Genomic DNA, 24,893 nt, shown 5'->3' with positions numbered 1-24,893 from the left:
GTGTTAATGCCATCCATGAAGGTGGGACTTCCTCAAGGTCTCACCTCTGCATACTGCTGCACAGGGATTGATAAATTTCAATATGAATTTTGAAAGGGCATGTGCAAACCATAACATGTCAAGTAAGCAGTATGAAATTCAAGTAACTTGAGAACACAGTATTTGTTCATTGCTAGTGAGAGATGGACTGTAAGACAAAAATAACCACAAAGAAATCTGAAACTGCAATCACTGGACTAGTAGCAAAATACTGTGTTGAACAGGCTTCTCATTAGGAGCTAAGATTTTTATGTAAAGACATTAAAAATAAATTAATTTAAACTCCATTTTCTCTTAAAAGATATTTTTCAGCAAGGCAATGACAGTTCAGTAGTCATGAGCACCTCTGGAGCTCAGTGTGATCCCAAAACACCATTTCTTACTAAGAGGACCAGGAACCCTTGAAGAAAATGCCAGGCAGGAAACAGGTTAAACGTAGGTTACCTTATGCCAGAGTGCAAGGAAGTATTAATCTTGTACCAAGTCAAAGGATGTAGGAGCTTAAGGGGTTTCCACTGGTAATGGAACAATTTGAGCATCAAAAAGAACAGTGATTGGAGTAGCCTGAATCTGTACAAATCCACAAGTTCATGAAAAGAGTGAAAAAACATTTTAATTGGCTTGAGTTCTAACTCGGTTATTTTGAAAACATATCGCCCTGTCTTGAAAAAATATATTTTGGAGAATTAAATTGTTAAGGGATATTTCCCTACAGAAAAATTCTAGCTAATGCAAAAACAAAAAACGGAATTAGAAAATCATCATTGCAACCTCTAGTGAAATAGATCAAGGTAATGATCATTAATTTAATGTGTAAACCCCACTAAGCAACAGGTTAGTAAATGGCAAACTTCAAACGCAGGTGTCAGACTCATCCTACTTGAAGTCACTGATAATCTAACCATCAGAACAAGTTGGGCACCGAGGTAATGCGCCTTCTGTTGTGGTATGTATGACAAGTACACAGCACCACTAATGTTCATCCCTGAACCTGAATCCAATCCAGCAAGACCGGTTTACATGAAATTTGGGGGTCAGAGGAATGGGGAAACACGTGGAAAAAGTCAACAACCTAATATGAAGACATTGCACGAGACAAATAGCTTGATTTCTCCAAGTGAATGATGGGGCTGGGGCTCAGTGGTAGTGCGCTTGCTTAGCACATATGAGGCACTGGGTTTGATGCTCTGCACCATACATAATAAAAAAAAGTCATGTCCATCTACAACTAAATATATTTTTTAAAAATGAATGACATAAAGAGATTTGGAAAAGGAGCCTTAGGAAACCAAATGAAATATATTCACAGAACCCAAAAGGTAAGGCATATACTACCAATGACATGCCAAAAGTAAGCAAATTTGGTTGTTCTAGTTATGATTTCAGTAACATCAGTTACCAGTTGAGATATTAGGGCATTCTAGTTGGTAATTTGCCAGATATTTAGGAAATATGACTCTAAGGTATACCACAATTTCCTCATCTCTCTGGCCCTACCTGAGTTAGACTCTGGTACCCAGGTGTATACTAGACGTCATCAGATGATAGGTATCTCAAACATTGCACAACTAAAACCTGAACTTAAAGGCCTTTGTTTCTTCTAAACCTGTTCTGTTTTCCATTATTTTCTGTCTTGGAGTTGCCCTCTGCATTTATCTTACCAGGAATCCAGAGAGTCATCTTTCCCTCTTAAATTATGTAATTAGTCAAGATCTTAAGTCCTACCTAGTTTTCTTTCCTAAGAAATACTTTTCAAATCTGTCCTCTCTTCTTTGCTAATGCCACTACCTTAGTTCAGGCCCTCAATTCCTGAACAGTCAAGACAGCCTCCAGACTGGCTCTTGCCTATAGACTTTCCCCTTCTTGGCCATCTATGACACAGCTATCAGCGATCTGTAGAACAGATGTCATTCCTTGCTTAAAACTCTCCAGTAGTTGGTATTTAAATGAAGCCAACCCCGTCACAGGATGTGAAATCCTCCATGTGGGGGCCCTTGTGTTGTGCTTCATATTGCTGATGCTTTTTTATTTTTATTTTTTTTAGAGATGGTGTCTCACTGTGTTGCCCAAGCTGATTTCAAAACTCCTGGCTCATGGGATCCTTCTCCCAAGTAGTTTCCTGGGTAGCTGGGACTATAAGCACACACCAAAGCACCTAGCTGAAGATTTATATGTAAGTTTCATATGTATGTTAAGTGAGTTCTTTTATACTACTATGTGTATCTTTTTATCATTGGGTTGATCACACTGTTGAGTTACTGCACAAGAAAACCTGCTGAATATAGGGAATATATATTCCAACAAAGCTTGAAGAGGCATATTTTGTATTAAAGATGTATTAAGAAAGCACTCAGTGGTTCTTCTGTTCAGCTGTCACACAAAGCAGTTGAGCATTAGCCAGTAATACAGGTAACTTCTGTACAGTAATACCTGTAACTTCTGATCCATTGTTAGATCTCTAACAACTAATAGTAAGGCCTCGGCAGGACAGGGAAGCCAGCCCAGGATTACAAACTGCCTGTCAAGTAGCTGGGTTATCTATAAGATAAAACTGTTTTACCAGTAACACTCTTCAAAAAATATAGAAACCCTCATGTGTTACTAAAAGATTAAACTTGAAAGAAAAGATGCATGGAGAGCATAATTTCACAGAAAATACTTTTATTGCTCTACTCTTTGTATCATGTATGTGAACAGTATGTTTAATCTATTAAAGAAAGGAGATAATTTAATGACAGAAGGAAACACCCAAATTTCTTCATGTAAAATAAGAAAGCAATTTAACTGTAGGTAGCATAGGGTAGACAAGCCAACTCTCCTGGACCCCTATATAAGCTAGGATGTCTGTTAGAAAAGTCTCAGTTGGGGATGTGGCTTCAAGGTAGAGCACTTGCCTGGCATGTGTGAAGCCCTGGGTTTGATCCCCAGCATCACAAAAAAGACAGAAGAAAAGTCTTTTCTTCCTTGAAAGCCTAGTTGGTTCTGGAGCAGATTTTTACCATATTGCTCGCTGGACCCCAGAAAGTTGCCCATGGTCAGCTAAGTGACGGAACACGATTCGACTAAGCCGCCAGCGACGCTTTACACCACGTGGACGGGATGTCATGACACATCGATTTCTAATCCGAACAGGACAGCTGTCCCGGGGAAGGGCTGCGATTTCTTTATCAGCTATTTCCTAAGGGAAATCACAACATTAGGACACAGACCATATGCATTTACTTATTCTAGACGTTAAAGAACCCTGGACACAGCAGTAAACCTTACTGGAAGGCTGCCAGAAATGTCTGACATCCTCCTAGCGTGGTTTTTATGATTTGAGACTTTAACATAGAGTCATAAAAATTCACAAATCAAGGGCTGGGGATCTGGGTCAGCAGTAGAGCACTTGCCTACCTGGGTTCAATACCCAGCACCACCAAGAAAAAAAGAAAAAAAAAAACGTGTTGGGTGCAGTGACGTACACCTGTAACCCTGGTAATTCCACAGCCTAAGGCAGGAGTCCAGCCTGGGCAACTAAGCAAGACCTGTTCAAAAAAAAAAAAAGGGTCCTGGGGATATGCTTCAATGGTAAAGTGCCCCTGGGTTAATCCCAGTGCCAAAAAAACAAAACCCCCACAAATTAAATGAGATAATGCATACAGAAAGCCACTAAAGGGGCTGGGGAGATAGCTCAGTCGGTAGAGTGCTCGCCTTGTAAGCACAAGGCCCTGGGTTCGATCCCCAGCACCGCCCCCCCCAAAAAAAAAAGCCACTACATTAACCAACTATTAAGCATTAATAGTTCCATAACGGAGTCTTGAGTCAATGTGGTTTTCATCAATGATTTGTTCTTTGAATGGTTGCAAAAACTGTAGATAATCTTAACTGAGGACTGTACAAACATGAAGGTGTGGTATCCAACTGCAGGCTTAAACTGTTTAAAGCATTATAAACCTTCATTTCACAACTAGATTGCATAAGGACACTGGCGGTAATGAGACTCGCTGCATTATTTTTTTCCAGTAGTGAGCTCTATGAAACCCCAGCCCATTCAACAAGCACATGTCAGAAGAGCATTGTTGTTGGTGTTCATGGGGGACTGTGTTCCTTCACTGTATTTGGGCCTTCTGCATTACACTCTAGATATTAAATTAAATGTGCCTTGGGAAAAAAAAAATAGTTCCAGGGCTGGGGATTAGCTCAGTTGGTAGAGTGCCTGCCTCGTGTAAGGCCCTGGGTTCAATCCCCAGCTCTGCAAAAAAAAAAAAAAAAAAAGTTCCTGATCTGTTTATGCATATATTGCTATTGTGAAATACATAAAGAATAAAACAAAATGACATGACAGAGTCAATGAGGAGTGGATACCAAGCGCTGTTTAAGTGGAGAGAGAGGCCTGGGCTGGAGCAGACCTTCACAAATGCTACAAGCTGGCGACTCATGCATGGCTTCCCTTGTTCCCAAAGTGATTTAAGGCAGTCTACAAGTGAGGACACTGGGCAGGGAAATCAAAGTAGAAAAGATACATGCCTCAGGACACAAGAAGTGCACACTGAGAAAGCCTGTAAGCCTCTGGAACCGGGTCATAATTTGGTTTGTGAGCTACTCGGCGGCAGCAGAGAGCCACAGTCAGTTTCCACATTCATTCTCCACACTGCTGTTGCTGGTACTGACACCGGAACCAGGTCCTCATCAGTAATGCACCCAATATTTCCCTCCAGCTTTACTGACACATAATTCACAACTAAAATGTGCCTTTCAAGGTATAGGACACGATTAATATATACATACATGTGCAAACGACCCTGATCAAGCTAATAAAGATATCTGTCATCTCACATAATCACCTTGGTGTGGATGTGGTGAGAACACTCCTACCCCCTTGGCAAATTCCAGGCACATAGGACAGTCTTACCGATGGCAGCCACGCGCTGTGCTTTGGTGACCCTGCACATTTCCATCTTCTAACCGAGTGCGTGCCTTTGACCAACCCCACCCGGCCTGCTGGCTCTAAGCAGCCACCCTTCTGCTCTCTGCTCCTGTGGTCACGGTGTCTTCGGCAGCGTATAAGGGCTTCTTCTTACTACTCCTTAAAGCCAATATGGTAAAAGCCATAACTGAGTGGTCGCGGGAATTTAGTTTTCTGCTCATCTGGTTTAGTCTAGATAAAACTTAAAAGAACCTATAGAAATGAACAGAGTGTATTCTGTTCTTCCAACCTCTATAAATGTCTTTTTTTCACATCTGAGCTTTGGCCTGAGTCCGACTCATACCCGGCGAGGCTCTCGCTTCTCCCTCCTGACACGGACAGCTCTTCAGTGCAGGTGTGGTATGTCACATTTAGGTGCAGGATCTTAGGCTTCAGGGGATCAAGGAGGGTTGACATCCTTTTATTCGACTTGAGGAGCATGACATGAAAGGAAGCCCAAATGGCAGACCACCTCAGCACACACAGGTGGGCAAGGAAGCCCAGGAAGATGGGTCCTGACCAAGGAACCGTTCAGGTCACAGGCAAGGCACCTGAGGCACCCGGCCCCATGCATCAGCAACTGTCCCAGTGCCCTGATTGCTAAAAAGTGGGGATGAAGGCTAGTTAGGAGTGACGGTTGTCTTTAATCCTAAACTCAACAAAGTCTCAAGGCTGTTTATGTTGATCTGGACGACCAGCTTATTCTCCAGAAATGATACATACTTAGTCACAACAAACAGTATCAAAAGTGATCTGATGTGAGTTAATGAAGCTGAGGTAAAGGGACTCAGTTAGCTAACCTGAAGATCTTTTGGCAAAATGGTATTCTTCCTGAGTGAATTGATCCGCAGCCTCTCATCCGCATACTCATAGGCTATTTTTCGTCTCTTCACATCACGCAACATCCTCCAGTCCACATAGTAGCTGCGGACCTGGCGTGAGGCTAATGGAGGAACCACCTACGAGAGAGGCCAGAACATGTGAAGGACACGGATGGTCAGGCCCCAGCTCTGCAAGTGTTCCCCAATCAGCAATCTTTAAGTCACTATTTATGATGTAGCATGTTTAAGAAGTTATTTTGGATCATTTTAATATTTCAAAATAACAGACTTCCCAATTCAAAAATAAATAACTTTTATGGACAAAGAGTGGTAATAATTAGCATGATACCAATAATGTGTGTTGGGCAGTGATAAATTTTCAGAAAATTTTAATATAATTCTGTTTGTCTTTTATTTAGGTTAATAGTTACATGGTTCAAAAAGTGTAACCACCATACAGCGAAGACTCCCTCTCACTCCATTCCCACTTTCCTTGTGCTGCCCCCCAGGTTCAGGTCTCCACTGCTACTTGTTTCTTATATATCCTTTCAGAAGTTTTTGTCTATAAAATACATAATTATAGTCCTCCTCCCATTTCCGCATAACACTATATCTCAGATATCTTCATTATCTGTATGCAAAAACTTTATCTTCATTTTCTCTATGTTGTATAACATTCCACTGAACAGATGCACAATTTAATGCCTGATCTACTACTAGACAATCAGACCATTCATTAGACCTCAGTTTACCATTACAAACAGCTGCAATTAATAACATCTTATAAGAATCATTTAATATGTATACCTACATATCTGCATACATTTTTCTAAAATTTTATACACACACACACACACACCCATATATATATTAGTTGTTGTTTTTGCTTCCCCAGTGCTGGGGACCAAACCCAAGGCCTCAGGCATAATAGGAAAACACTCTACCACTGAGCTATACTCCCAGACCTCGATTTTAAAAAATAACTGTTCATTTTTTCCACTTTTTTTTGGACTATAAAAATAACACACTTTAAAATAAACTCTTGATTGGCCTGTTACTTCTTCTGTGAGTGTTTTATGTCCTCCATCCATGTCTTGCCAGCTTCTGACAGGGCTTCACATGGGACTGTCCTGTCCTACAGAAATCCTGCACTGCTGCTTCTCCTGCCTTTCTTCACCGCCCAATATTCCTCCGCAGACCTTCCATTCGTGATCTACCATCATCAAACTTTTCTAAATCCTCAGTTTTTCTCTTAACATCTTTCTCCTTTTTGCTCTAGCTGAATCTTGAGTTCCTCCTGACAGCCCCCCGACAGCTCTTTCTCTGCCAGGACTGGGTCTAGAAGTGGGTGAATCCTTCTTGCTCTGCACCGCAGCCTGCAGACCCTCCTTCCTTTCTGAAAGCCCTGGCTTTGGTGCAGTCATCCACCATAGGCCTTGCCACTGCTTTGCATTTCTCACTGATCTGAATCCTGGCTCACGGTCACACTCCAGTAATGTCTTAATTATTGGTGATTTCAATATATATGAAACCATACCTGATCACTCTGTTCTTTCAACTCCCATTCTTCAGGGATTTTTGTCCTCCACTCTTCCTTAACTCCTAACTACCATGCCCTAGGCCTCTTACCACCAATAAGAGCAACCCCTCCATCACCTCAGTTTTGTCAATCTCGTCCTGTCACTTCGTTCTGGCTTGTTCTAACACCTCAATAACAACTACTCTGGAACTTTCAATCCATTGATCCTACCGTCTTTTCACTGTCTCAGCTGTTAATATTTTTGTCTTCCTCTCTCACCCAGTTTGAATTCTGTGGTAGGTACAGTGTTCTCTCTAGTACAGCCTCAACTTCTTGGCCCCTCTGTCACTTCTCTGTACTTGCTCCCATTCTCTCGACTATTCTTCCTGTCTGGACTATTTCATGTTGTCTCCTCTTTTCTTTCTTTTCTGAGGCAAGGTCTCTGATGAGCTCAACTGGAACTCCCAGCTTAGCCTCCTGAGTAGCTGGGACTACAGATGTTCCTTTCTTCTTAAACCCCTGTTACCTGCTCCCACTTTCTCATACTGACTTCAATTCCTCCTTAATTAAAAAAAAAAAAAAAAAAAAGAAGCAATCAGTAGAGAATTTCCAAAACTTCCACTACCACATCTATTCATTCAACCAGCATCATACATTCTACGTTACCCATTATTATGGATCTGCTCTGTTCAATACAGTGGCCACTAGCTACATATATGGGTAGTAAGCACTTGAAATCCAACAACTTCTCATACTTCTTGATTTTAAGTAATTTATGGTGTAAAACGGTAAGCTTTGGTAGAATTACATTTTCTAGTTTAATGGTGGAAAATTTAGCATCCAAATTGAAATATGCTTTGAGCATAAGACACGAACCAGATTTTGAAAATCTAGTATGAAGAATGTAAATGTCCCATGGATTATTTTAATATTTATTACGTTAAAATAACATTTTGGAAATACCTGGTTAGATAAAATACATTAAAATGCATTCCACCCATTTCTTTTTACTTTTCTAATAAGACTACTAGAAAAATTTTAACTTATGGGGCTGGAAATGTAGCTCAGTGGTAGAATGCTTGCCTACCACGCACAAGACTCTGGGTTCAATTCCCAGCACCACAAAAATAAGAAAAGAAAATTTATTAAAACTATGTGACTCTCACCATATTGGAATAGTATTGCTACAGATGAAGTATATCCAATGTTCAAACTTCATAAACAAGACCCCAACACCCTTGCCTGCACATTCAGCAATTTTCCCCACTCCTACATCATCCATTTTTCCCACTTTAGAGGATCTTTCTCTTTAATATACAAATGTACTGTTAATTCTGCCACATTAAAGGAACTCGCTCTCAATACATCCCTCTCTCTCTAGTTACTGACCACCCCACTTTCTCTTGCCTTTACAGTAAAACTCCTTCAAAAGGCGTGTCCACACTCAGTCTCCAATCGCTTTCCTCCTATTCTCTCTGGAACCTTTCCTCCCTCATCACACTGCCACCTCTGCAGCCATTCGCGGCCCTTCCTCCGGGCGGCCGGGCACCTCTGCGCAGGCTCGCCCACCCGCGCTCCCGGGAACTCGGTCACCGCCGCTTCCACGCCACTCACTGCCCTGGCTTCTCTCTTCCCTGGCCCACAGCTCGTGTCCTTGGCATGGTCGGAGTCTCAGACCATCCTCTGACCCCTTCTCTTCGACACCTAGTCTCTCCTGAACAGGAGTCGCTCTCCCAGCTTCCAACGCCAAGCTGTCACGTGCTTACGAATACAAATTTACACCTGTCACTCCGACCTCCCCGAGTCGGGCCGGAGGCGGAAGTGGTGGGGAGAAGCCTGGGATGGGTCCGCGATGGGTGCTACGGTGGTAGGGTCTTGGGGACCCGTAGGTTAAGGGACTCAGGGGTGAGAGTAGGGAGGCGGTAACAGCGCGGGCCTGACCTGCCGGAACGTCCGCAGCAGCGCGCCCAGCATGGAGGCAGCCATCTTGTCCGCCGCAAGGCAAACCGCCGCAACTTAATTGACACGGGCGGAAGCAGCGGGCGTAGGGCGGGGCCTGGACCGAGGGGCGGAGCCTGGGTTGCGGGGCGGGCCTGGGCCGCGGGGGCGGGGCCTGGGCCGCGGGGGGCGGAGCCTGGGCTGCGAGGCGGGCCTGGACCGCGGGGCGGAGCCTGGGCCGCGGGGGCGGAGCCTGAGCTGCGAGGCGGGCCTGGACCGCGGGGCGGAGCCTGGGTTGCGGGGCGGGCCTGGGCCGCGGGGGCGGAGCCTGGGCTGTGGGGCGGGCCTGTACCGCGGGGCGGAGCCTGGGCTGTGGGGCGGGCCTGGACCGCGGGGCGGATCCTGAGCTGTGGGGCGGGGCGGGGCGGGGCGGGGCGGGGCGGGGCGGGCGCGCGGAGGCGGGTCTTTAGCTTACAAGAAAGAGGGCGAGTTGAGGGGCTGAGCTCTCGCGGGATTTCCCGCGACTCGGGCACATCACAAGTCTGGGAGGAGGACTTTGGCAGTGCTGGCACAGTCAGATGCGCTGCGCGTGCTGGTCCCTTTACGTCCGTCTGCACGCTTGCTTAACCGAGTAGGTGCCTACCCGCCTGCTGTCATTCGCCCCACCCACAGCTTGCCGACCCCGCCCTCGTGCTCCCCTCCGCCCGGGCACTACCTGACGGGACCCCAGGCGTCACGTGCTCCCGGCCAGCCTGCTGGAGACCTTGCCCTCCCTCTTCTCCCCACTGTAATGGAGGTGGCGATGGTGATCATGGCGGTGGTGTGGTTCCCATTATGTGTCTAGGGCTTTTATGTACATTATATCTGTATTGGGGGTTTAGGCGAAAAGGACTTAAGCACTTTTGTTTTCCGGGGCGGGGGGGACATGGCCGTTTAAAACCTGCTGTTTTCGGTCTGTAGTACAGGGAACTTTGGGGGCATCTTGATAGCGGCTGCCTTTTCTCTGAGATGACCCTTGGAAGGGCCCTTTCCACTGTGTGGAGGTGAGGCCCACTCATCGCTTCGGTGGGAGAGTCTCAAGGAGTAGATCCAAGAGCTCGGCAAGTGCCTGTATCGTGGACGTGTTGCATGGCCCAGGAGAGGGCGTGTGGTGTTCGCATCTGCACTCTTACACGGGGAACTTCTGGGAGAAAGGAGGGCGCCTTTCTTTAGAAGTCCAGATTTACAGGAACATGTGTAAGGAAGTGGGAGTGGGGCTTCCGACAGGCCAACTGGCAGGAAAAGACGACACGAGCCCCTGTAATGCCAGAATCAGAAGAGTCCTAGATGAGGGTCAGAGCATCTGTCTTAAGCCCATGTTACATCTTTCTCGCCCCACAACTAGGGTCATGTTCTGTGATCAGCTCATGAAATGGGTGCAGTGAACTTATGCTTCCTTTTTCTAAAACTAGTTCCCCCTCCCAGTAGGTTATGTTCTTTCCTGCATTACTGTATGACAGGAATCAAGGCCAAGAACCCACCTCCACAATCCGGTAGGAAGAATAGTCAGGAGAATTGCATACATCTAGAGTGAGCACAGGGAAGGCCAGGGCTTTCCAGGAACTGGTCAGAAAGACTCAGGTGTAAGCCACAGGAACCAAGCAGCCCTGACTGTTGCCCTGCTGAAGACCGCAAAGTGGTGATGGATGTAGGGATTGCCCAGGATCTAGTGCCCTTAGATGGGATGGGGTGGGTGTCCATGCACTGGAAACCCCTGGTGCAGCTCTGCTAGCTTTTCACTGGTTTATTATAAAGGATGCGATGGACACAGAAGGATATTCAGGTGGAAGTGATGCTTGAGGCAAGGTACAGGAAAGGGACACAGAGCTTTCATGCCCTTTTCACCAGCCAGGAACTGCCACACCTTCAGCTACCTGGAAACACCTGAAAGTGTCTTTAAACAGCATTAGTGTTGACTAGACGGAAAGACCCAACCAGAACAACTGTAGAGGAGGAAAGGTTGATTTAGGGGCACAACCCATAGACAACAGGCTCTATTCCTCAGGTCTGGAGGTGAGGCAGGACATCATGGTGGGAGAGTGTGGCAGAGGGAAGGAAGCAGCTCACATGGTGATCAGAAAGCAGAGAGAGGTCTCCACTCACCAGATACAAATGTATACCCCAAAGCTACGCCCCTGATTCCCACCTCCTCCAGCCATGCCCTACCACTTCTGGTACCCCTCAGTTAATCCCTATCGGGATTCACTCACTGACTGGGTTAAGACTCTGACAACCTGATCATTTCTCTGAACCTTCTTGCCATGTCTCACACGTGATCTTTTAGGGGACACCACATCTAAACCATAACAATTAGTAACTTAAAACAATGTGGTGCAACATTCATAAATGTCTTAGTCCATTTGTGCTGCTATAACGGAATGCCTAAGAAGAGAGAGTCTTACGGTTCTGGGAGGTGGAAGTCCAACACTAAGGCCAGTGAAGGCTTTCCTACTGCACCATCCATGGCAGAAGGCAGAGGGGCAAGAGCATGGAGAGCGAGTGAGAGTCACTCACTTGGTCAACAAGCCCACTCTTGAGACAAAGAACCCATTCCCACAGTAGTGACATTAATCCATGGGAACATGCTACAATAGCCTTTCCAAAGATCCAGCCTCTTAACACTATTGCATTGGGGATTAAATTCCTGACATGAATTTTGGGAGTCACCTGCAAACCACAGCACATAAGATTTATCATCTTAGCCATTGTAAGTGCTCAGTTCAGTGGCATTGATTATATTCACATTGTTGGTGAACAACCACCACTACCATCCATCTCCATTCCTTTTTATCTTTCCAAACTGAAACTCTGTACCATTAAAACAGAATTCCCCGTCCCTCCCTGGCCACCAATGTGCTCTGTGGATGTGAGTATTCTCGGTACCTCAAATAAGTAGAATCATCCAGTATTTGTCCTTTCATTATTGACTTCTTTCACTCAGTGTCAAGCTTCACCCACGTTGCAGCACATGTCTGTCGTTTCCTTTTGTGGTGAATATTTCATGTTATGGCTGTCCCACATCTGTTTTCTCTCTCTTGGGGCACACTTGCTTTGCTTCCACCTTTTGGCTGTTGTGAATGATGCTGCTGTGAACCTGTGTGTGCAGCTAACTTGGCATCAGCGTCTTACTAAGCTATTTCTCACTCTAAGAAGGGCTTGAAGCATTTTAATGGTACTTGTGAGACAGGAGTCTTTGAGACAAGGCTCCAGGGTCTTCATTAATTAATTGTGCACCCTCCTCCTTTAATGTGCAGGTAAGTGTGGTAAGACCTCAAGAAGGCTCACTTTACCTTGAGTTCTCCCCAGGAGTCTGCAGTTCTTGGCCATTCAAAGGAATGTGGGGAAGACTGCTGGCCTTACTGTCCTGGAATGTTAGAAGCAGGAGGACCATCATCGTTAGTTCATTTAATCATTCAACAAATATGTACTAAGTGCCCATCAAGTGTCAATATGTAAGGGTGAGGGTGGCGGGGGTGGGGTGCTGGAAAGAAAATCTTGCTTTTCTGATGCACCTAGAGATTAGGCTTTGGATACTGGAGAAATCCACATTGCCAATAATATCACCTTTGCTTTTTTCTTATATTCTTTCTTAAAAGCATTTTTTTGGGTGGACACCATGAAATATTTTGAAATGTGATTGTGAATTTCTAGTTGTCATAGTGATTGTGTCTAATAAAACAATAGGGATGATGATATAAAGGATAAAATTGAAGCACAGAGAGGTTAGGTAAGTCCACAGAGCTTTTTCTGGGCCACAGTTCATGCTCTTATCCTCATTCTATGTTGTCCTTCGAAGTGGTAGTTCAAGGATAAGGCCTGACTGTTGTCATGGAAAACTGTGTTTATTAATATAGTCGTTGATTAATGTATAGAACTATGCCATTTCAGTCAGTATCCAGTGCAATTTTTCTTAACAAAATATATGTGTATGTGTGTGTAAATAAATTAATAGGTAGGATGGGAAGGATGTAGATAGCTATGAAGTTTTTAAAAATAAAAATAAAAAATAATCTTGCTTTACTGAATATTAATATGCCATATATTGTAAAGCCATAGAATTGAGCTAATTGAGTTAGTGTGGTACTGGTAAAAAAAAAAATCAACAAATAGGTAAATGAACTAGAACAGATAGGTCAAAAAGAAACCCCAACATAGTTAGAATTTGTATATATTTTTGTTTGTTTCTTATTTATTTTTCTGGGTTTTTTATTTTTACTTTGTTTTGGTTATTCTTTTTAGAATTTTTATATGAATATAATATTTATTTATTTATTTATACTAGGGATTGAACCCAGAGTCACTTTGCCACTGAACTACTAGCCCCCTTTTAAAATTTTTGTATTTTGAGATACAAAACTCACTAAGTTTTTGTCTCATTAAGTTGCTTTGGGCCTTGCTGAGTTGCTGAGGCTGGCTTCTAACCTGTGATCCTCCTGCCTCCTCCTTCCTGTGTCACTGGAATTGCAGATACGCACCACCATGCCTGACTAGACTTTGATTTTATATTAAATAAATCACAAAAATCATTGAACAAGTGGTAATGGAAGAACTGGGTAAAGATTGGAAAAACTTAGAATTTTATCTTCACTTCTTACCATACATCAAAATAAATTTTAGATTAAGAAATACTAACAAATACTGTTAAAAAGAAGAAAATGTAGTTGGATGTATATTTTAAACTTTTAAATCATACTAGACAATTCTTAGAATGTCTAATATTAAACTTATTCAACCTGGTGTTTCCAAGATAATGCAAATTTATACAGTGAGATTGATTTAAGTTAGCAAATTAGCAAAGGTTTAAAATAAATCAGTGTTGTCATAGGTGTGGGGAAATGGGTAATTTCACATCTTTCTGGTAGAAAAAAACAGGCATAACTTGTCCACAAAGTGATTGGGCAAGTATTTTTTTCAAGATTTATACCTACTGATCCAGTTATGCCACTTTGAGGAACCTATTCCAAGGAAACACTGAGAAACTCTAACCTTATTTATAAGGACACTCACCATGGAAGATTATTTATAACAAAAGCAAATTGAATAGCTTAAAAGTCCAACAGTATGTGGGAGAGTTAGAAGAATTAAGAAATTTGCCCTGCATGGTAGCTTGCCTGTAATCCCAACTCCTTGGGAGGCTACCGCAAGAGGATTCCAAATTCATGGCCAGCCTGGACAACAGAGCCAGAACTTGCCTCAAAATAAATTTGTTTTAAAAAGCCATGGCGGATGCTAGGCATAGTGGTGCACACCTTTAACCCCAGGGACTTGGAAAACTGAGACAACAGGATCACAAGCTTGAGACCAGCCTCAGCAACTTAGTGAGGCCCTGTCTCAAAATAAAAAATAAAAAGGGCTAGGGATGTGGCTCAGTGGTAAAGCCCCCTGGATCCCTGGATTCGATCCCCAGTACCAAAAAAAGAAAAAAAAAATGTGGATACAGCTTATTGGTAAAACACTTGCCTAGTATTTTTGAGTCCCAGGGTTCAATACAAGGGGGTGGGGGAGAGAAGGAAGGAAGGAAGGGAGGGAGGGAGGGAGGAAGGACATGTCATGATTCTATGTTAAGAAATCTTATGGGTTTTAGCTGCATGTGGTGGCGCACACCTATAATCCCAGCGACTCAAGAGGCAGGAGTATCACAAGTTTGAGGCCAGCCTCAGCAACTTAGCAAGGCCCTGAGCAACTTTGTGAGATCCTGTCTCCAAATAAAAAATAAAAAGGGCTGAGATGTGGCTCAGTGATAAGCAACCCTGGGTGATAAGCAATCCCTGATAACAACAAAAAAAATCTCATGGGTTTCAAATGTTAATATATAGATACAGATATAGATATAGGTATAGATTAGATATATAGAAAAAAGTATGGTTGGAAACATATACACAATACAGTAAGAATAAAGATGTGTGAGCGGATTACTGTTTTTTTATGATCTAAATTTTTCCAGTTTTCTTAGTTTGCATGTATTACTTATGACTACAAATGTTGAATTTGATTTAAAAATATTAACCAGTTCTTGTCTTTTTGTGCCTCTATTATTTTACCCAAAATATTTTAAAAGTATGTTTTTTAAGGGTGAAGGAAAGGGTCATTCCTGTCCCTATCAATATACCCTGCTTTTCCTTGGGGACAAGGCAGTCAGAACTGTGACCAAAGCAGCAGGAAAGGAAGAGTCCAGGGATATCTCTTGAATCCACGTTCAGTACCACATTCACACCCCTTTTCTGTTTTCATTTCTCTGGCTTCTCCATGTCTACCATCAAATTGGTTGGGTCCCTTTAGTCCGTAAGCTGTACCTAATATAGGATCAATCATTGCCTTGACTCGTCTGTGTTCTGGGAGGATGAATTAATTATTCCCTTTCCTTATCTGCAACTGGTAAATAACAACCCTCACTTGGCTGTGGCCCCCAGAGTCGCAAAGTAAGAGCATACTTGGCGCACTCTTGTCCTGAGAGTCTGGCCCTCCAGGAGTCCCTGCATCCTGGGAGCCGAACACCCTCCCGGTCTGCCCTGACAGTGCTCCTTCGCAGAGATGTTCTCCAAGAGGGGCTGTGGCTGCTGGGCCTTCCAGAGGAGAGCTGGGTGTGGTTTCACTTAAAGAACCAGCCTTCTGGGACAATCAGAGCAACCACACAGAGGAAGGAGGCGGGAATGAAGGAAAAGAGCCACACACACTCCTCTGAATGGTGTATATGGGTAGGGGTGAAACCTCGGTTCTCATCGCACATCTGCCTGCATTTAAACACCACCAGCAAAATAATAATCCTATTGGCTCTCCAGTTGGCTGCAGAGTATGGGTGGGCTCAGTGCTTCTGGAAGCAGCCTCAGGACCCTTGCCTGTGAGCCTCCTCCTGGAGCTGTGTGCTGTGCATTGGATCAGACACAGGGTGGCAGTAGTACTACATTCGAGGTCCCACACTCGCCCACCTTTCAGTGTCTCATCAGTTTGCCTGATGCAAATCGGAAGCACACACACAGACACGCAGCTGTGTTCTAAATGAGATGATGGCACTGCTTTAAGTCAGTAAGGCCTGTGAGATGGCCTAGGAGTCCCAGGCAAGACAGGGGATGCAGTTTATAGGACCCAGTACAAAATGCAAATGCAGGGCCCCTTGCTCAGAAAGCAGCAGGAAAAAGTGCTGTTATAGGAAGTAAACGTGAAGCTTTTCCTTTTTTTTCCCAGACTCTCAACTTGTCATGGGTTTTTTATTTGCTGTTTAACATTGTTCTTAGTAAAGAAAAAATACTAAATTTAATTTTTAAACTGTTAGCATGAATTTTACCACTCATCTCTGCATTGTATAATGCCAGTTCCCGATGCAAATTAAGAGCATTTAACTTGCATGCAGAATCAATGAAATCACACAATTCATGTTTTAGTGTGTGCATGCCTACGCATCTCGTTCTTACCAGAATGGTGGAAAAACTCAATGGCTTTTATTTCATTTATTACTTTTTCTTTTGTTTTCTTTTTCTTTTTCCTTTTTCTTCTTTTTCCTTTGCAGCACTGGGAATGAAACCCAGGGCTTCCTGCTTGCTAGGCAAGCCCTCTACCACTGAGCTGCACCCTGGTCCTCTTTCACTTCTTGAAATGTGCTCATTCCATCAACATAGTCTCCCTTCAGCTCACTGATGAGCAAGGAGGACTGAAAGGAAAAGGGTCTGTTCCCCTCACCCCCAGAAAGCCGTTATCTTCTTTCTGTGTAGGAATCGAGGTCTGGTGGTCTCTGGGCACTGCCCTTGCCCCAGGCTGCTCAGTATCCCTGGTGGTGGGACTGCCAGGATTCTGTGTTGGTGGGCATCCCAGGAGGCAGATGGGCACACACATCCCCTCTGCTCTTGAGCTTGCTCCATTGTCCCATCAGTTTCCACTCCCGAGACACAAGTTCAAGGATAAGAATTTCAAGCTAGTGAGCCAGGTGATGCCCACCTTTTATCCACCTACTTGGGAGGCTGAAGCAGAAGGATCTGGAGTGAGATGCCAGCCTAGGTAACTTAGCAAGACCCTGATTTTTAAAAAAATTAGAATTTTCAAGATAATGACTGCAAGATAAACCAAGCATGGGGTTCTTTTGAATGTCTGCTCCTGTGGGACACACAGGTGACATGTTCATGGAGCCAGCCCTGGTCACAGTCATTAAATACCACATTCCCACACCGTGCCTCACCTATGTCTCCAGTGGGCATTTTCATCCAGGAACCAAAGCACCTTTTTTTTTTTCCCGCAGTGCCAGGGATGGAACCCAGGGCCGCATGCATCTACTGAGTGCTGCACCACGGAGCTGCATCCCAGCGGCCAGAGCACCTTCAGCTCTGCCTGAGCTGGGGAGCATCTGTCTCTTCAAGGAGTAGTTATTGAGAGTTCTTGCTGTGTGCCAGGTACTATTCTAAGAGCAGGACATACAGCAGCGTGCAAAACAAAGTCCCTGTCCTCGTGGCACTTCTACCACAGTGGAGGATAGGGAAGAGCTAATTCACAAAGAAATATGTATCAAGTGGAGTAAAGCAGGGAAGAGAGATGGAGAATTATGGCAGGAGGTACCAGAATATAACGTGATCAGAGGACTTCGGATGAGGTAGCATTTGAACAGAGATCTCTTGACAAGGAGTGAGCTAGGAGGCATCTGGAGGAAGAACCTTCCAAGTTGCAGAAGGAACAGGAGGCCTAAGGGCTGAGAGGTGGTAATGTGCAGGTGTGTCTGAAGGAGGCAAGAGGAGCTAAGTGACTGAGGGAGGAGGAAGGTGAGGGTGGGCCACAGAGGGCTTTGCCTTCCCGCCATTTCCTACAAAGCGCCACCAGGTTTTGATTAATGGTATGACTGAGAGTCTCGGTCCCCTTTGGCTCCTTTCCTCTCCTTTCCTGAACGCCCCTGCAGACCCCTTCAGCCCCTCCTCCTGCTCTAGCTACACCCTGGCCTCTAGTTCCCAGCAGACTGCCCTGGCTTAGTGCAGTCGCAGTAAGAGATGCCTTGGGTTTTCGGGCCCCTCTCACTTGGCTTCTCTGCTGTTGACTTGGCTCTGAGGAGCCCAGGCCTGCTCTGCACTCAAGTATGCACAGCTCCCAAGAGCGGGGGAGGTGACACCGAGGGACACGCTGATGGGGCTGGAAGCCCGTGTGTGGCGCACTTCATAGTGCTCCCAAGGCGCTCTGAGGGAATGGGGCACCCGCTGCCCGCAGCAGTGGCTAGCTGGTAGGAGAGGCATCCTCACATTTCTTTTTCATTCCTTGTTCTTCCACTGCCCAGATCCCTCACTACTAGACCAGGTCACAGCCCATGTAAATCATATGCACATAAATCTTTACTTAGAATTCTCCTTTTGGGGTGGTAGGGGGAACTAAGGCTAAGAGAAAAATAAACCACGCAACAGATTGTCCCCATCTTGGCGATTCTACTGTGAACTGTGTCTTTAATTTTCTCCATTCCTATTCCTGTTTCCCTAGTTGTTCAGACCCTGCCCAAGTCTTGTCTGTGCTAGAACTAGCTGGATTCCTAAGGGCTCTTTTTGCGCCCCTACCTCCCTTTTAACTTGACCCATCATCTCCCCTACAACAGCACCCACCCTTTGGACCACCAGGGTGAATGTTCTAAAACACTGTGACTACTCACTTTTGGTAGCTCCCCATGACCAATAAATAGATAGATAGATAAAAAATAAGGTTCCAATCCCTTAATGCAATATTCATGATCCCAACTGATCCCTGCCACACCATTTCCCATCAGTCCCTCTGAATGCCTCTGGCCACACTGGATTTTCCCATTTCAAGTTTCCCTTTAAGGATTCTTCCTCTCAGAGGCTTTCTTCCACCTTTTTTTTTTTTTTTTTTAAACCTTTCCACTCAGTTCAGTTTAATTCATCAAATGCTTAATTGAATACCAGGCACACATCAGTTTTGGTCACCCAAGGAGGTGAGGAGCAGGGGACGAGGTTGGGAGTTAGTGGTACAGAATGTCATGGTGAACACAGTTCCATGTAAAGGTTTTTAGCTAGTCTGCCCCAGTGTAGGGGCCTGAAAATACCTTTTCACCAGGATAGAAACACTTCTGGGGGCCGGCAAGAAGAAAAGAAATGTGTACTTGGAGGACTTGAGATCTTTGTGGTAAAGGAAGGTTGTGAGTAAGGCAAATTGTGAAAAACACTGCATGATGTCTAAGTAAAGACAATGCAATTGACATTTTGCACATTCTAAATTAGTAAAAGCAGAGCCGATACTCAATTTCTACTTACCATCCCTGACTTTTAAAAAATGTGTTGAATTTTCCTCCCAGCAGTTTCAAGGAGATGCTTGTATGTTTGCTGCAAATGGTTGCAGATAACATGCAGGCACAGGTTTTTCTAAGTCTCCTTTCCATCTATATAGTCAGTGTCTTTTGTGACGTGAGGACTTGGGATTGTTGATTGTCCATTGCTCTAGGTCGGCCTGTAGGACCCCTGCACACAGCATGCGGCACGTCCAGCCCACAAGGTTGCTAGGTTGGCCCTCATGGCTTACAGCTACATTATTCCCCCCTCTAGCCACCCCCACCCATGCTGGGGACCACACCCAAGGCCTCCTGCATACTAGGCGAGTGCTCTACCACTGAGCTACACCCCCAGCCCTGATTACATCTTTGTAATTCTGCCATGATTCAGAGATGTCACATAAGTGACATCTATCTCTGCGTGAGATAGAAATAAATGATTTTTAGAATAATCTGATTTGACCAGTGAGGCATAGCTTAGCGGGTAGTTTTGAACCCTTCTATCCAGCTCCCAGGGCTTATAACCTCAGTAAGGGCCCAGGTGTTTGTGAGCAGAAGCAAATACTATTGCTTCATCTTTTTAATGTTAGTATCTTCTTTCCTCTTAGGCTAATTCTCTGTTTCAGGAATCTGCTTAATTTTTCTTATTGTATTAGCTTCATATAGCTGCCATAAAAAATTGGCACAAATTTGGTAGTTGGAGACAACAGACATATATCTTCTCCCAGTCCTGGAAGCCAGATGCCCCAAATCAAGATATCAACAGGGACATGCTCCTTCAAAGGCTCCCGGGGAGAGGCCTCCCTTGCCTCCTCCACTTGCAGCCACTGGTGACTCTCGGTATCTATCTTCCCCTGGTCCTCTTCTCTCTGTGTGATTCAGAGTTTCTTCTGCCTCTGATTAGAATACTCTCATTTGGATTTAGGATCCATTCTGATTCAGTGTAATCTCACCTCAGTCTTTACCTTAATGACATCTGCAAAGACTATTTTGAAATGAAGTTGTACTCTGAGGTTGTGAGCGAACATGAATTTCGAGGGGATGTTATTTAATCCACCACACAAATCTATTTTACCAAGACTTCAGCTCAAGGACCTCGACTTACACCAGCTGCTTTACCTCTTTCTTCAATTCTCAAGTCCCTGTTCCTCTTTTCCTAATAAGCTCCCTTAGGAGTGACTCATAATTCTGTGTGCACAAGAATTGTCTATTCTGCGTTTTTAAAGACTATACGAAGTAAGCACATGTCTATTAGAATTTCTCAGAGAGGCAAGTCAACGTCCGGTGGCAAGGACTGACAGCTTCACATACAACTGTTTTAACATTGCATTTGTGTTATTTCTCCCAACTTATTTGAAAACTCCTTAAGGAAGCATGTTGTTTTCAAGTTCCTAGCAGAGTGTCTGATATATAGTAGGTGCTCATAAATACCTCTTGCTTTGGAATGAGTCAAACTCTTACCTGGACCATGTTCTCATCAGACATTGCCAACCTCAGTGGGAAGGGACAAGATGGGGGTGGAAGTCTCTCCTCATTGCTCTTACCCTCGAGTCCAGCCTCCATGGTCATGACCTGCTGGTATTGCACTTTATTTTTTCCGTATGTTTTTATTGGTGCATTATAATGATACATAATGGTGGAATTTATTTATCACACATTCGTATATGCATATGATGTAACAGTAAAATTTGGCCAAATCCTTCCTCATGGCCTAGTATTTCAGAAGAAAATGCCCTTGCATCTCTTTTTCCAGGCATTGCAATACCACATCCAGTGTTGATGGGGATAAGCTAGAGAAAGCTTTTCTCCGCCAGAGAAAGAGAGAAACAGAAGTATCCTCAGGAGGAGCATAGCGGGCAGGAGGGCTTTCGGGCACCCCTCTGAAACACAGCCATGATGCTTGTCTCTGGTAAGAAACAATGTCCAGCGAACGAAGCTGAGACTCAGCCTGTGTTCCTAGGATCGCAAACGCTCTCCCACATAGAACCAGTACCTCACAGACCCCATGCATATTCATGAGCTGGCTGAAAGCCAAGCAGATGCGCTCACTCTGAGGTCCCCTGGAATGCCCAGAGAGCCCCTGCCTGCCACCTGCTCCCTTCCTGTCTTCCACCTCTCCCGACAGGTGTGGACCCCTCTCTCCTCCCAGGGCAGTCTACTCCGGGAGGTTTCCAACCTGACTCAGTGTTCTTCCCGAAACTCTCCTCCAACTGCTGTGGCCTACGCCGAGACAAAATGTCTCGTGTGGTTTCAGAGATGAGGTCACACCCTTTTTCTTTTGCAATGTGCTTAATGGCTTTTCATTTGGGGAAATAAACAATTGATAGAAAAGCAGCTTTTCCTTTCTTCCACATCATTTTTCCTTGCTGTTTCTCTTCCTTCTCTTCTTGATTTTTCTAAATTCTAAACCCATCTAATGAAAAGGCAAAATGTGAGTCATTTAGCTTAAGTGCATCCACTTTTACTAGTCATGGGGACAAAACTACCAAAGAGCTTTAAGTTAATGGGACCCAAGGGTAGAAAGCTTCTGCAGAGTCACAGATGGGTCCTGCTGGTGCCAGCACAAGGCAGATGTCCCTTTTCCTGGAGAAGACACGGGGTGCACGTGATCCTGCAGGCCACCCAGCAGCCCCAGAGCAGTAGAAAGGTATACCACGTTGCTATGTCCACGGCTGTGCTGGGGCTGGGAAGGAGCAAGGGACAACGTGGTCCCTTCCCCTTCGGTCAGCCTCTCATCACCTTTCTCCCAGGGCCTCATCTAAAAACACACCCCAGATATCCTCAAGTTATACCCTTCCCCATCTCCAGGCGAACTTACCTGGGGGAAGAAACAACGTTCCTGGAGAAGCCTGGTCGCCTGCTGAGTTATCAGTTGTCAGTCCAACCAGGTGAATTTGCATTTTGCCCTGATTCTAGAAAAGGAAATTAAAATTGTATTTCTAGTGTATTTTTCATCCTCTGCTCGATGCTAATATAATCTCGTGTTTCCACTAATCGCTTTCTGTCTTGTCCCGGAGGGCAGGACAGACGCGTTGCTCTTTCTCACGGTGCACCACGCTGGACTCGGGCACGAGGAAGGCATTCAGCCTTTGTCGATCCCTTCTGATGGACTAATTAAGTTACGAGATCGAGTTCTGTTCACTGAAACTCCCCCTTCAGGCTTCTATTTGTTGTTTTGCTTTCTCCCCTTTGGCTGTTCATGTGAACTAGATCTCTTGGCACTTCTGTTATACACGAGGAGGAGAGGAAAGGGAAAGGACACAGAGGTAACCACCTAAATTGCAAGCTGTAGGGTCATGTCTGCTCATCGTTCACTAGTGTCCCGTACAGTACTGAGCAGCCGGTGTGTATGTGCCTTAACGGATGCAGGGAGAAAACAAGCTACCATTAATTCGTCTACTCCTTTCATAGAACTACAGAGCAATTCTTCCTTGATATTAGCTCCCTTCTCTTACCAGGAACGCTAGCCTGTTTTTCCCTCTAGAAATGGAAACTCCACAAGGGCAGGGATGATATGAAGAGGAGGAGGATGGTGATGTTGACGACACTGGGTTTGTTTTGTTCAGTTCTATTTCTCAGCTCAGAATGATCCTTAGCACATAGTATATACTAAATAAATGTTTATGAAAAGAATACATGAACTTTAGCTTGTATGTGGTATAATCTCACAGTCATGGTAATCAGACTTGTCTTCTCATATATATGAAGCCTGGCCTTGGGCCTCGACCTCAGACAGTGGTGTCTCCCGCTCTGTGTGATCTGTGATTCTGTATAAATCCTCAGCCTCATGTGCTCGGTGAGCACCCAGTTCTGCTTCTAGAGGAGGAGAAGCGTTTTCAGGAATGTAGGGGAACGCTGACTCCACTGGAAAAGCTGATGTCATGCAGATTGCAAGGACAGGCCGCGTGTGGCGTGGAGTCCTCGCTGCTGAATTCATCTGTCCGTGGGGCGTCTGTGGCCCCCACAGAGGCCTCATTTAGTTTTCTGCTAGCCCTCTCTTGTACCTAGCAGGTCGGGCTCTGATTGACATTGCTTTTAATGCTGGGAAGAATCATTGAAGACTGACCCCGGTCCTTGTTGGTGGTTTGATTTGGACAGATAGATCTTGGTGATCTGTGCTGCTTCTGAGAAGGTTGGTGTCGGGTCTTAAGCCCCCTTGCCCTTCTTGATCAGCGACAAGGGAAGGGGACACTCCCCAACAAGGTCAGACCGGGATAGGTAAGGCCGACTGACCGCCCGCTCCCAGCCCTCCGGGCGGAGGACAATCAGATGCGTCAGGGAGACCCATCACAGCAGGAACTCATTTATTGAGGAAGTTGCACAGCTTTTATGTAGGGAACCAATCAGCTTAAAGGTCAGCAAGGCAGGGGGCTTCACACAGGCGAGAGTCCCATAGGACTACATGGCAAGCACAAGCTGATCACGTTCGTGGAACTGTTGTTAATCAATCCATGATGGTGGTCTGGTTTATCGTCATTAACTATTAAAACCACCTTTGAGGTCTTGATCCTGCTCACTCGCCAGGGAGTAAGGAGTCAGCCTGAGTTAGTTAACGTGTCATTAGTCCCAACACATCCCCCTTTTTTGTTTTATATTAAGGGTGTGTCTGTCTTAGGTTGCCCCTGGGAGGGTCTTACCCATCATGGAACATCACCCTAGCAGTTTGGGGGTCCGCCTTACTCAAAGGTGTGCCTGTCTTAGGTTGTCCTCCTCTGAGGATCTTACCCATCATTGACTACCACCTTAGCACTTCAGGCGGGACCCTCAGGAGGAGCAGGGCTTAAGGGAGAGACGCTTAGACCCCAGTGTCCTGATACAAGTGATCCATGATCCTACAGGGCTCCCAATCATCATTATGAAGGGTGGTATAATGCTGTAGGACCACCATGAGCTGCACAGACTTAGCCTGGCTTTTCAGTAAATGGATAAGCTTATTGATTATGCAAGGCCCAAAGGTGAACACAAGGACAATGGTGATTAGCGGTCCTATAAGCAGAAGGAGGTAGGGGAGCCACCCATGTAACCCAGTCCAGAGGAAATTAGAGTGGAGCTCGCTCCTATGACGTTCCAGATTTTCTTGTAGGTTTTTGGTTTAATCTTGTACAATGCCAGAGTGCTTGGCATAGAAATAGCACCTCTCACCAAGGGACAGGCAAAGCCTTCCTTCCTTCGCCGTTAGCAGATCCAAACCACGACGATTTTGCAGGACGACAGCAGCCAAGGAATCAAGTTGAGCCTGTAGATCTAAGATGGTACAGCTGCAAAGTGCAATGTTAGGAGCTCTGTGTAGCTCTCAAGGAAGTCCACTGTCCAAAGTTATGAGGTCAGAGACCCTAATCTTAATCATTG

At 45.0% G+C, this 24,893-nt stretch overlaps 1 protein-coding gene across 2 annotated transcripts; it reads right to left on the bottom strand.

Annotated features, from left to right (window-relative positions):
• Positions 1 to 2,689: 2,689 nt before the first annotated feature.
• On the bottom strand, positions 2,690 to 9,389 carry Mrps14 (mitochondrial ribosomal protein S14). 2 transcript variants are annotated; one of them, XM_047520760.1, is made up of 3 exons: positions 9,269 to 9,389; positions 5,788 to 5,946; positions 2,690 to 3,217 (listed from the first exon to the last, which is right to left on the bottom strand). In XM_047520760.1, exons 1-3 carry the CDS (start codon positions 9,311 to 9,313, stop codon positions 3,035 to 3,037), a joined length of 387 nt encoding a protein of 128 aa, XP_047376716.1. In that variant the 5' UTR covers positions 9,314 to 9,389; the 3' UTR covers positions 2,690 to 3,034. The 2 variants fall into 2 exon arrangements, with proteins under 2 accessions (XP_047376716.1, XP_047376717.1); XM_047520761.1 differs by lacking the exon at positions 9,269 to 9,389 and adding an exon at positions 8,494 to 8,648.
• Positions 9,390 to 24,893: the final 15,504 nt, after the last annotated feature.

Source organism: Sciurus carolinensis, chromosome 12 (genome assembly GCF_902686445.1).
Source record: "Sciurus carolinensis chromosome 12, mSciCar1.2, whole genome shotgun sequence".
NCBI classification, from domain to species: Eukaryota; Metazoa; Chordata; class Mammalia; order Rodentia; family Sciuridae; genus Sciurus; species Sciurus carolinensis.
Note: the sequence above shows the minus strand (reverse complement) of the source record. Positions and strands in the feature narration are given on the sequence as shown.

What these genes read in the sequence shown, in the direction of transcription:
- Mrps14 (XM_047520760.1), bottom strand. Translation starts at nt 9,313, where the DNA reads ATGGCTGCCTCCATGCTGGGCGCGCTGCTGCGGACGTTCCGGCAG. An exon ending in TGCTGCGGACGTTCCGGCAG is followed by an intron (nt 5,947 to 9,268) that starts GTCAGGCCCGCG and finishes CCTCTCTCGTAG; the next exon opens with GTGGTTCCTCCATTAGCCTC. An exon ending in TTTTGCCAAAAGATCTTCAG is followed by an intron (nt 3,218 to 5,787) that starts GTTAGCTAACTG and finishes GATTTCCCTTAG; the next exon opens with GAAATAGCTGATAAAGAAAT.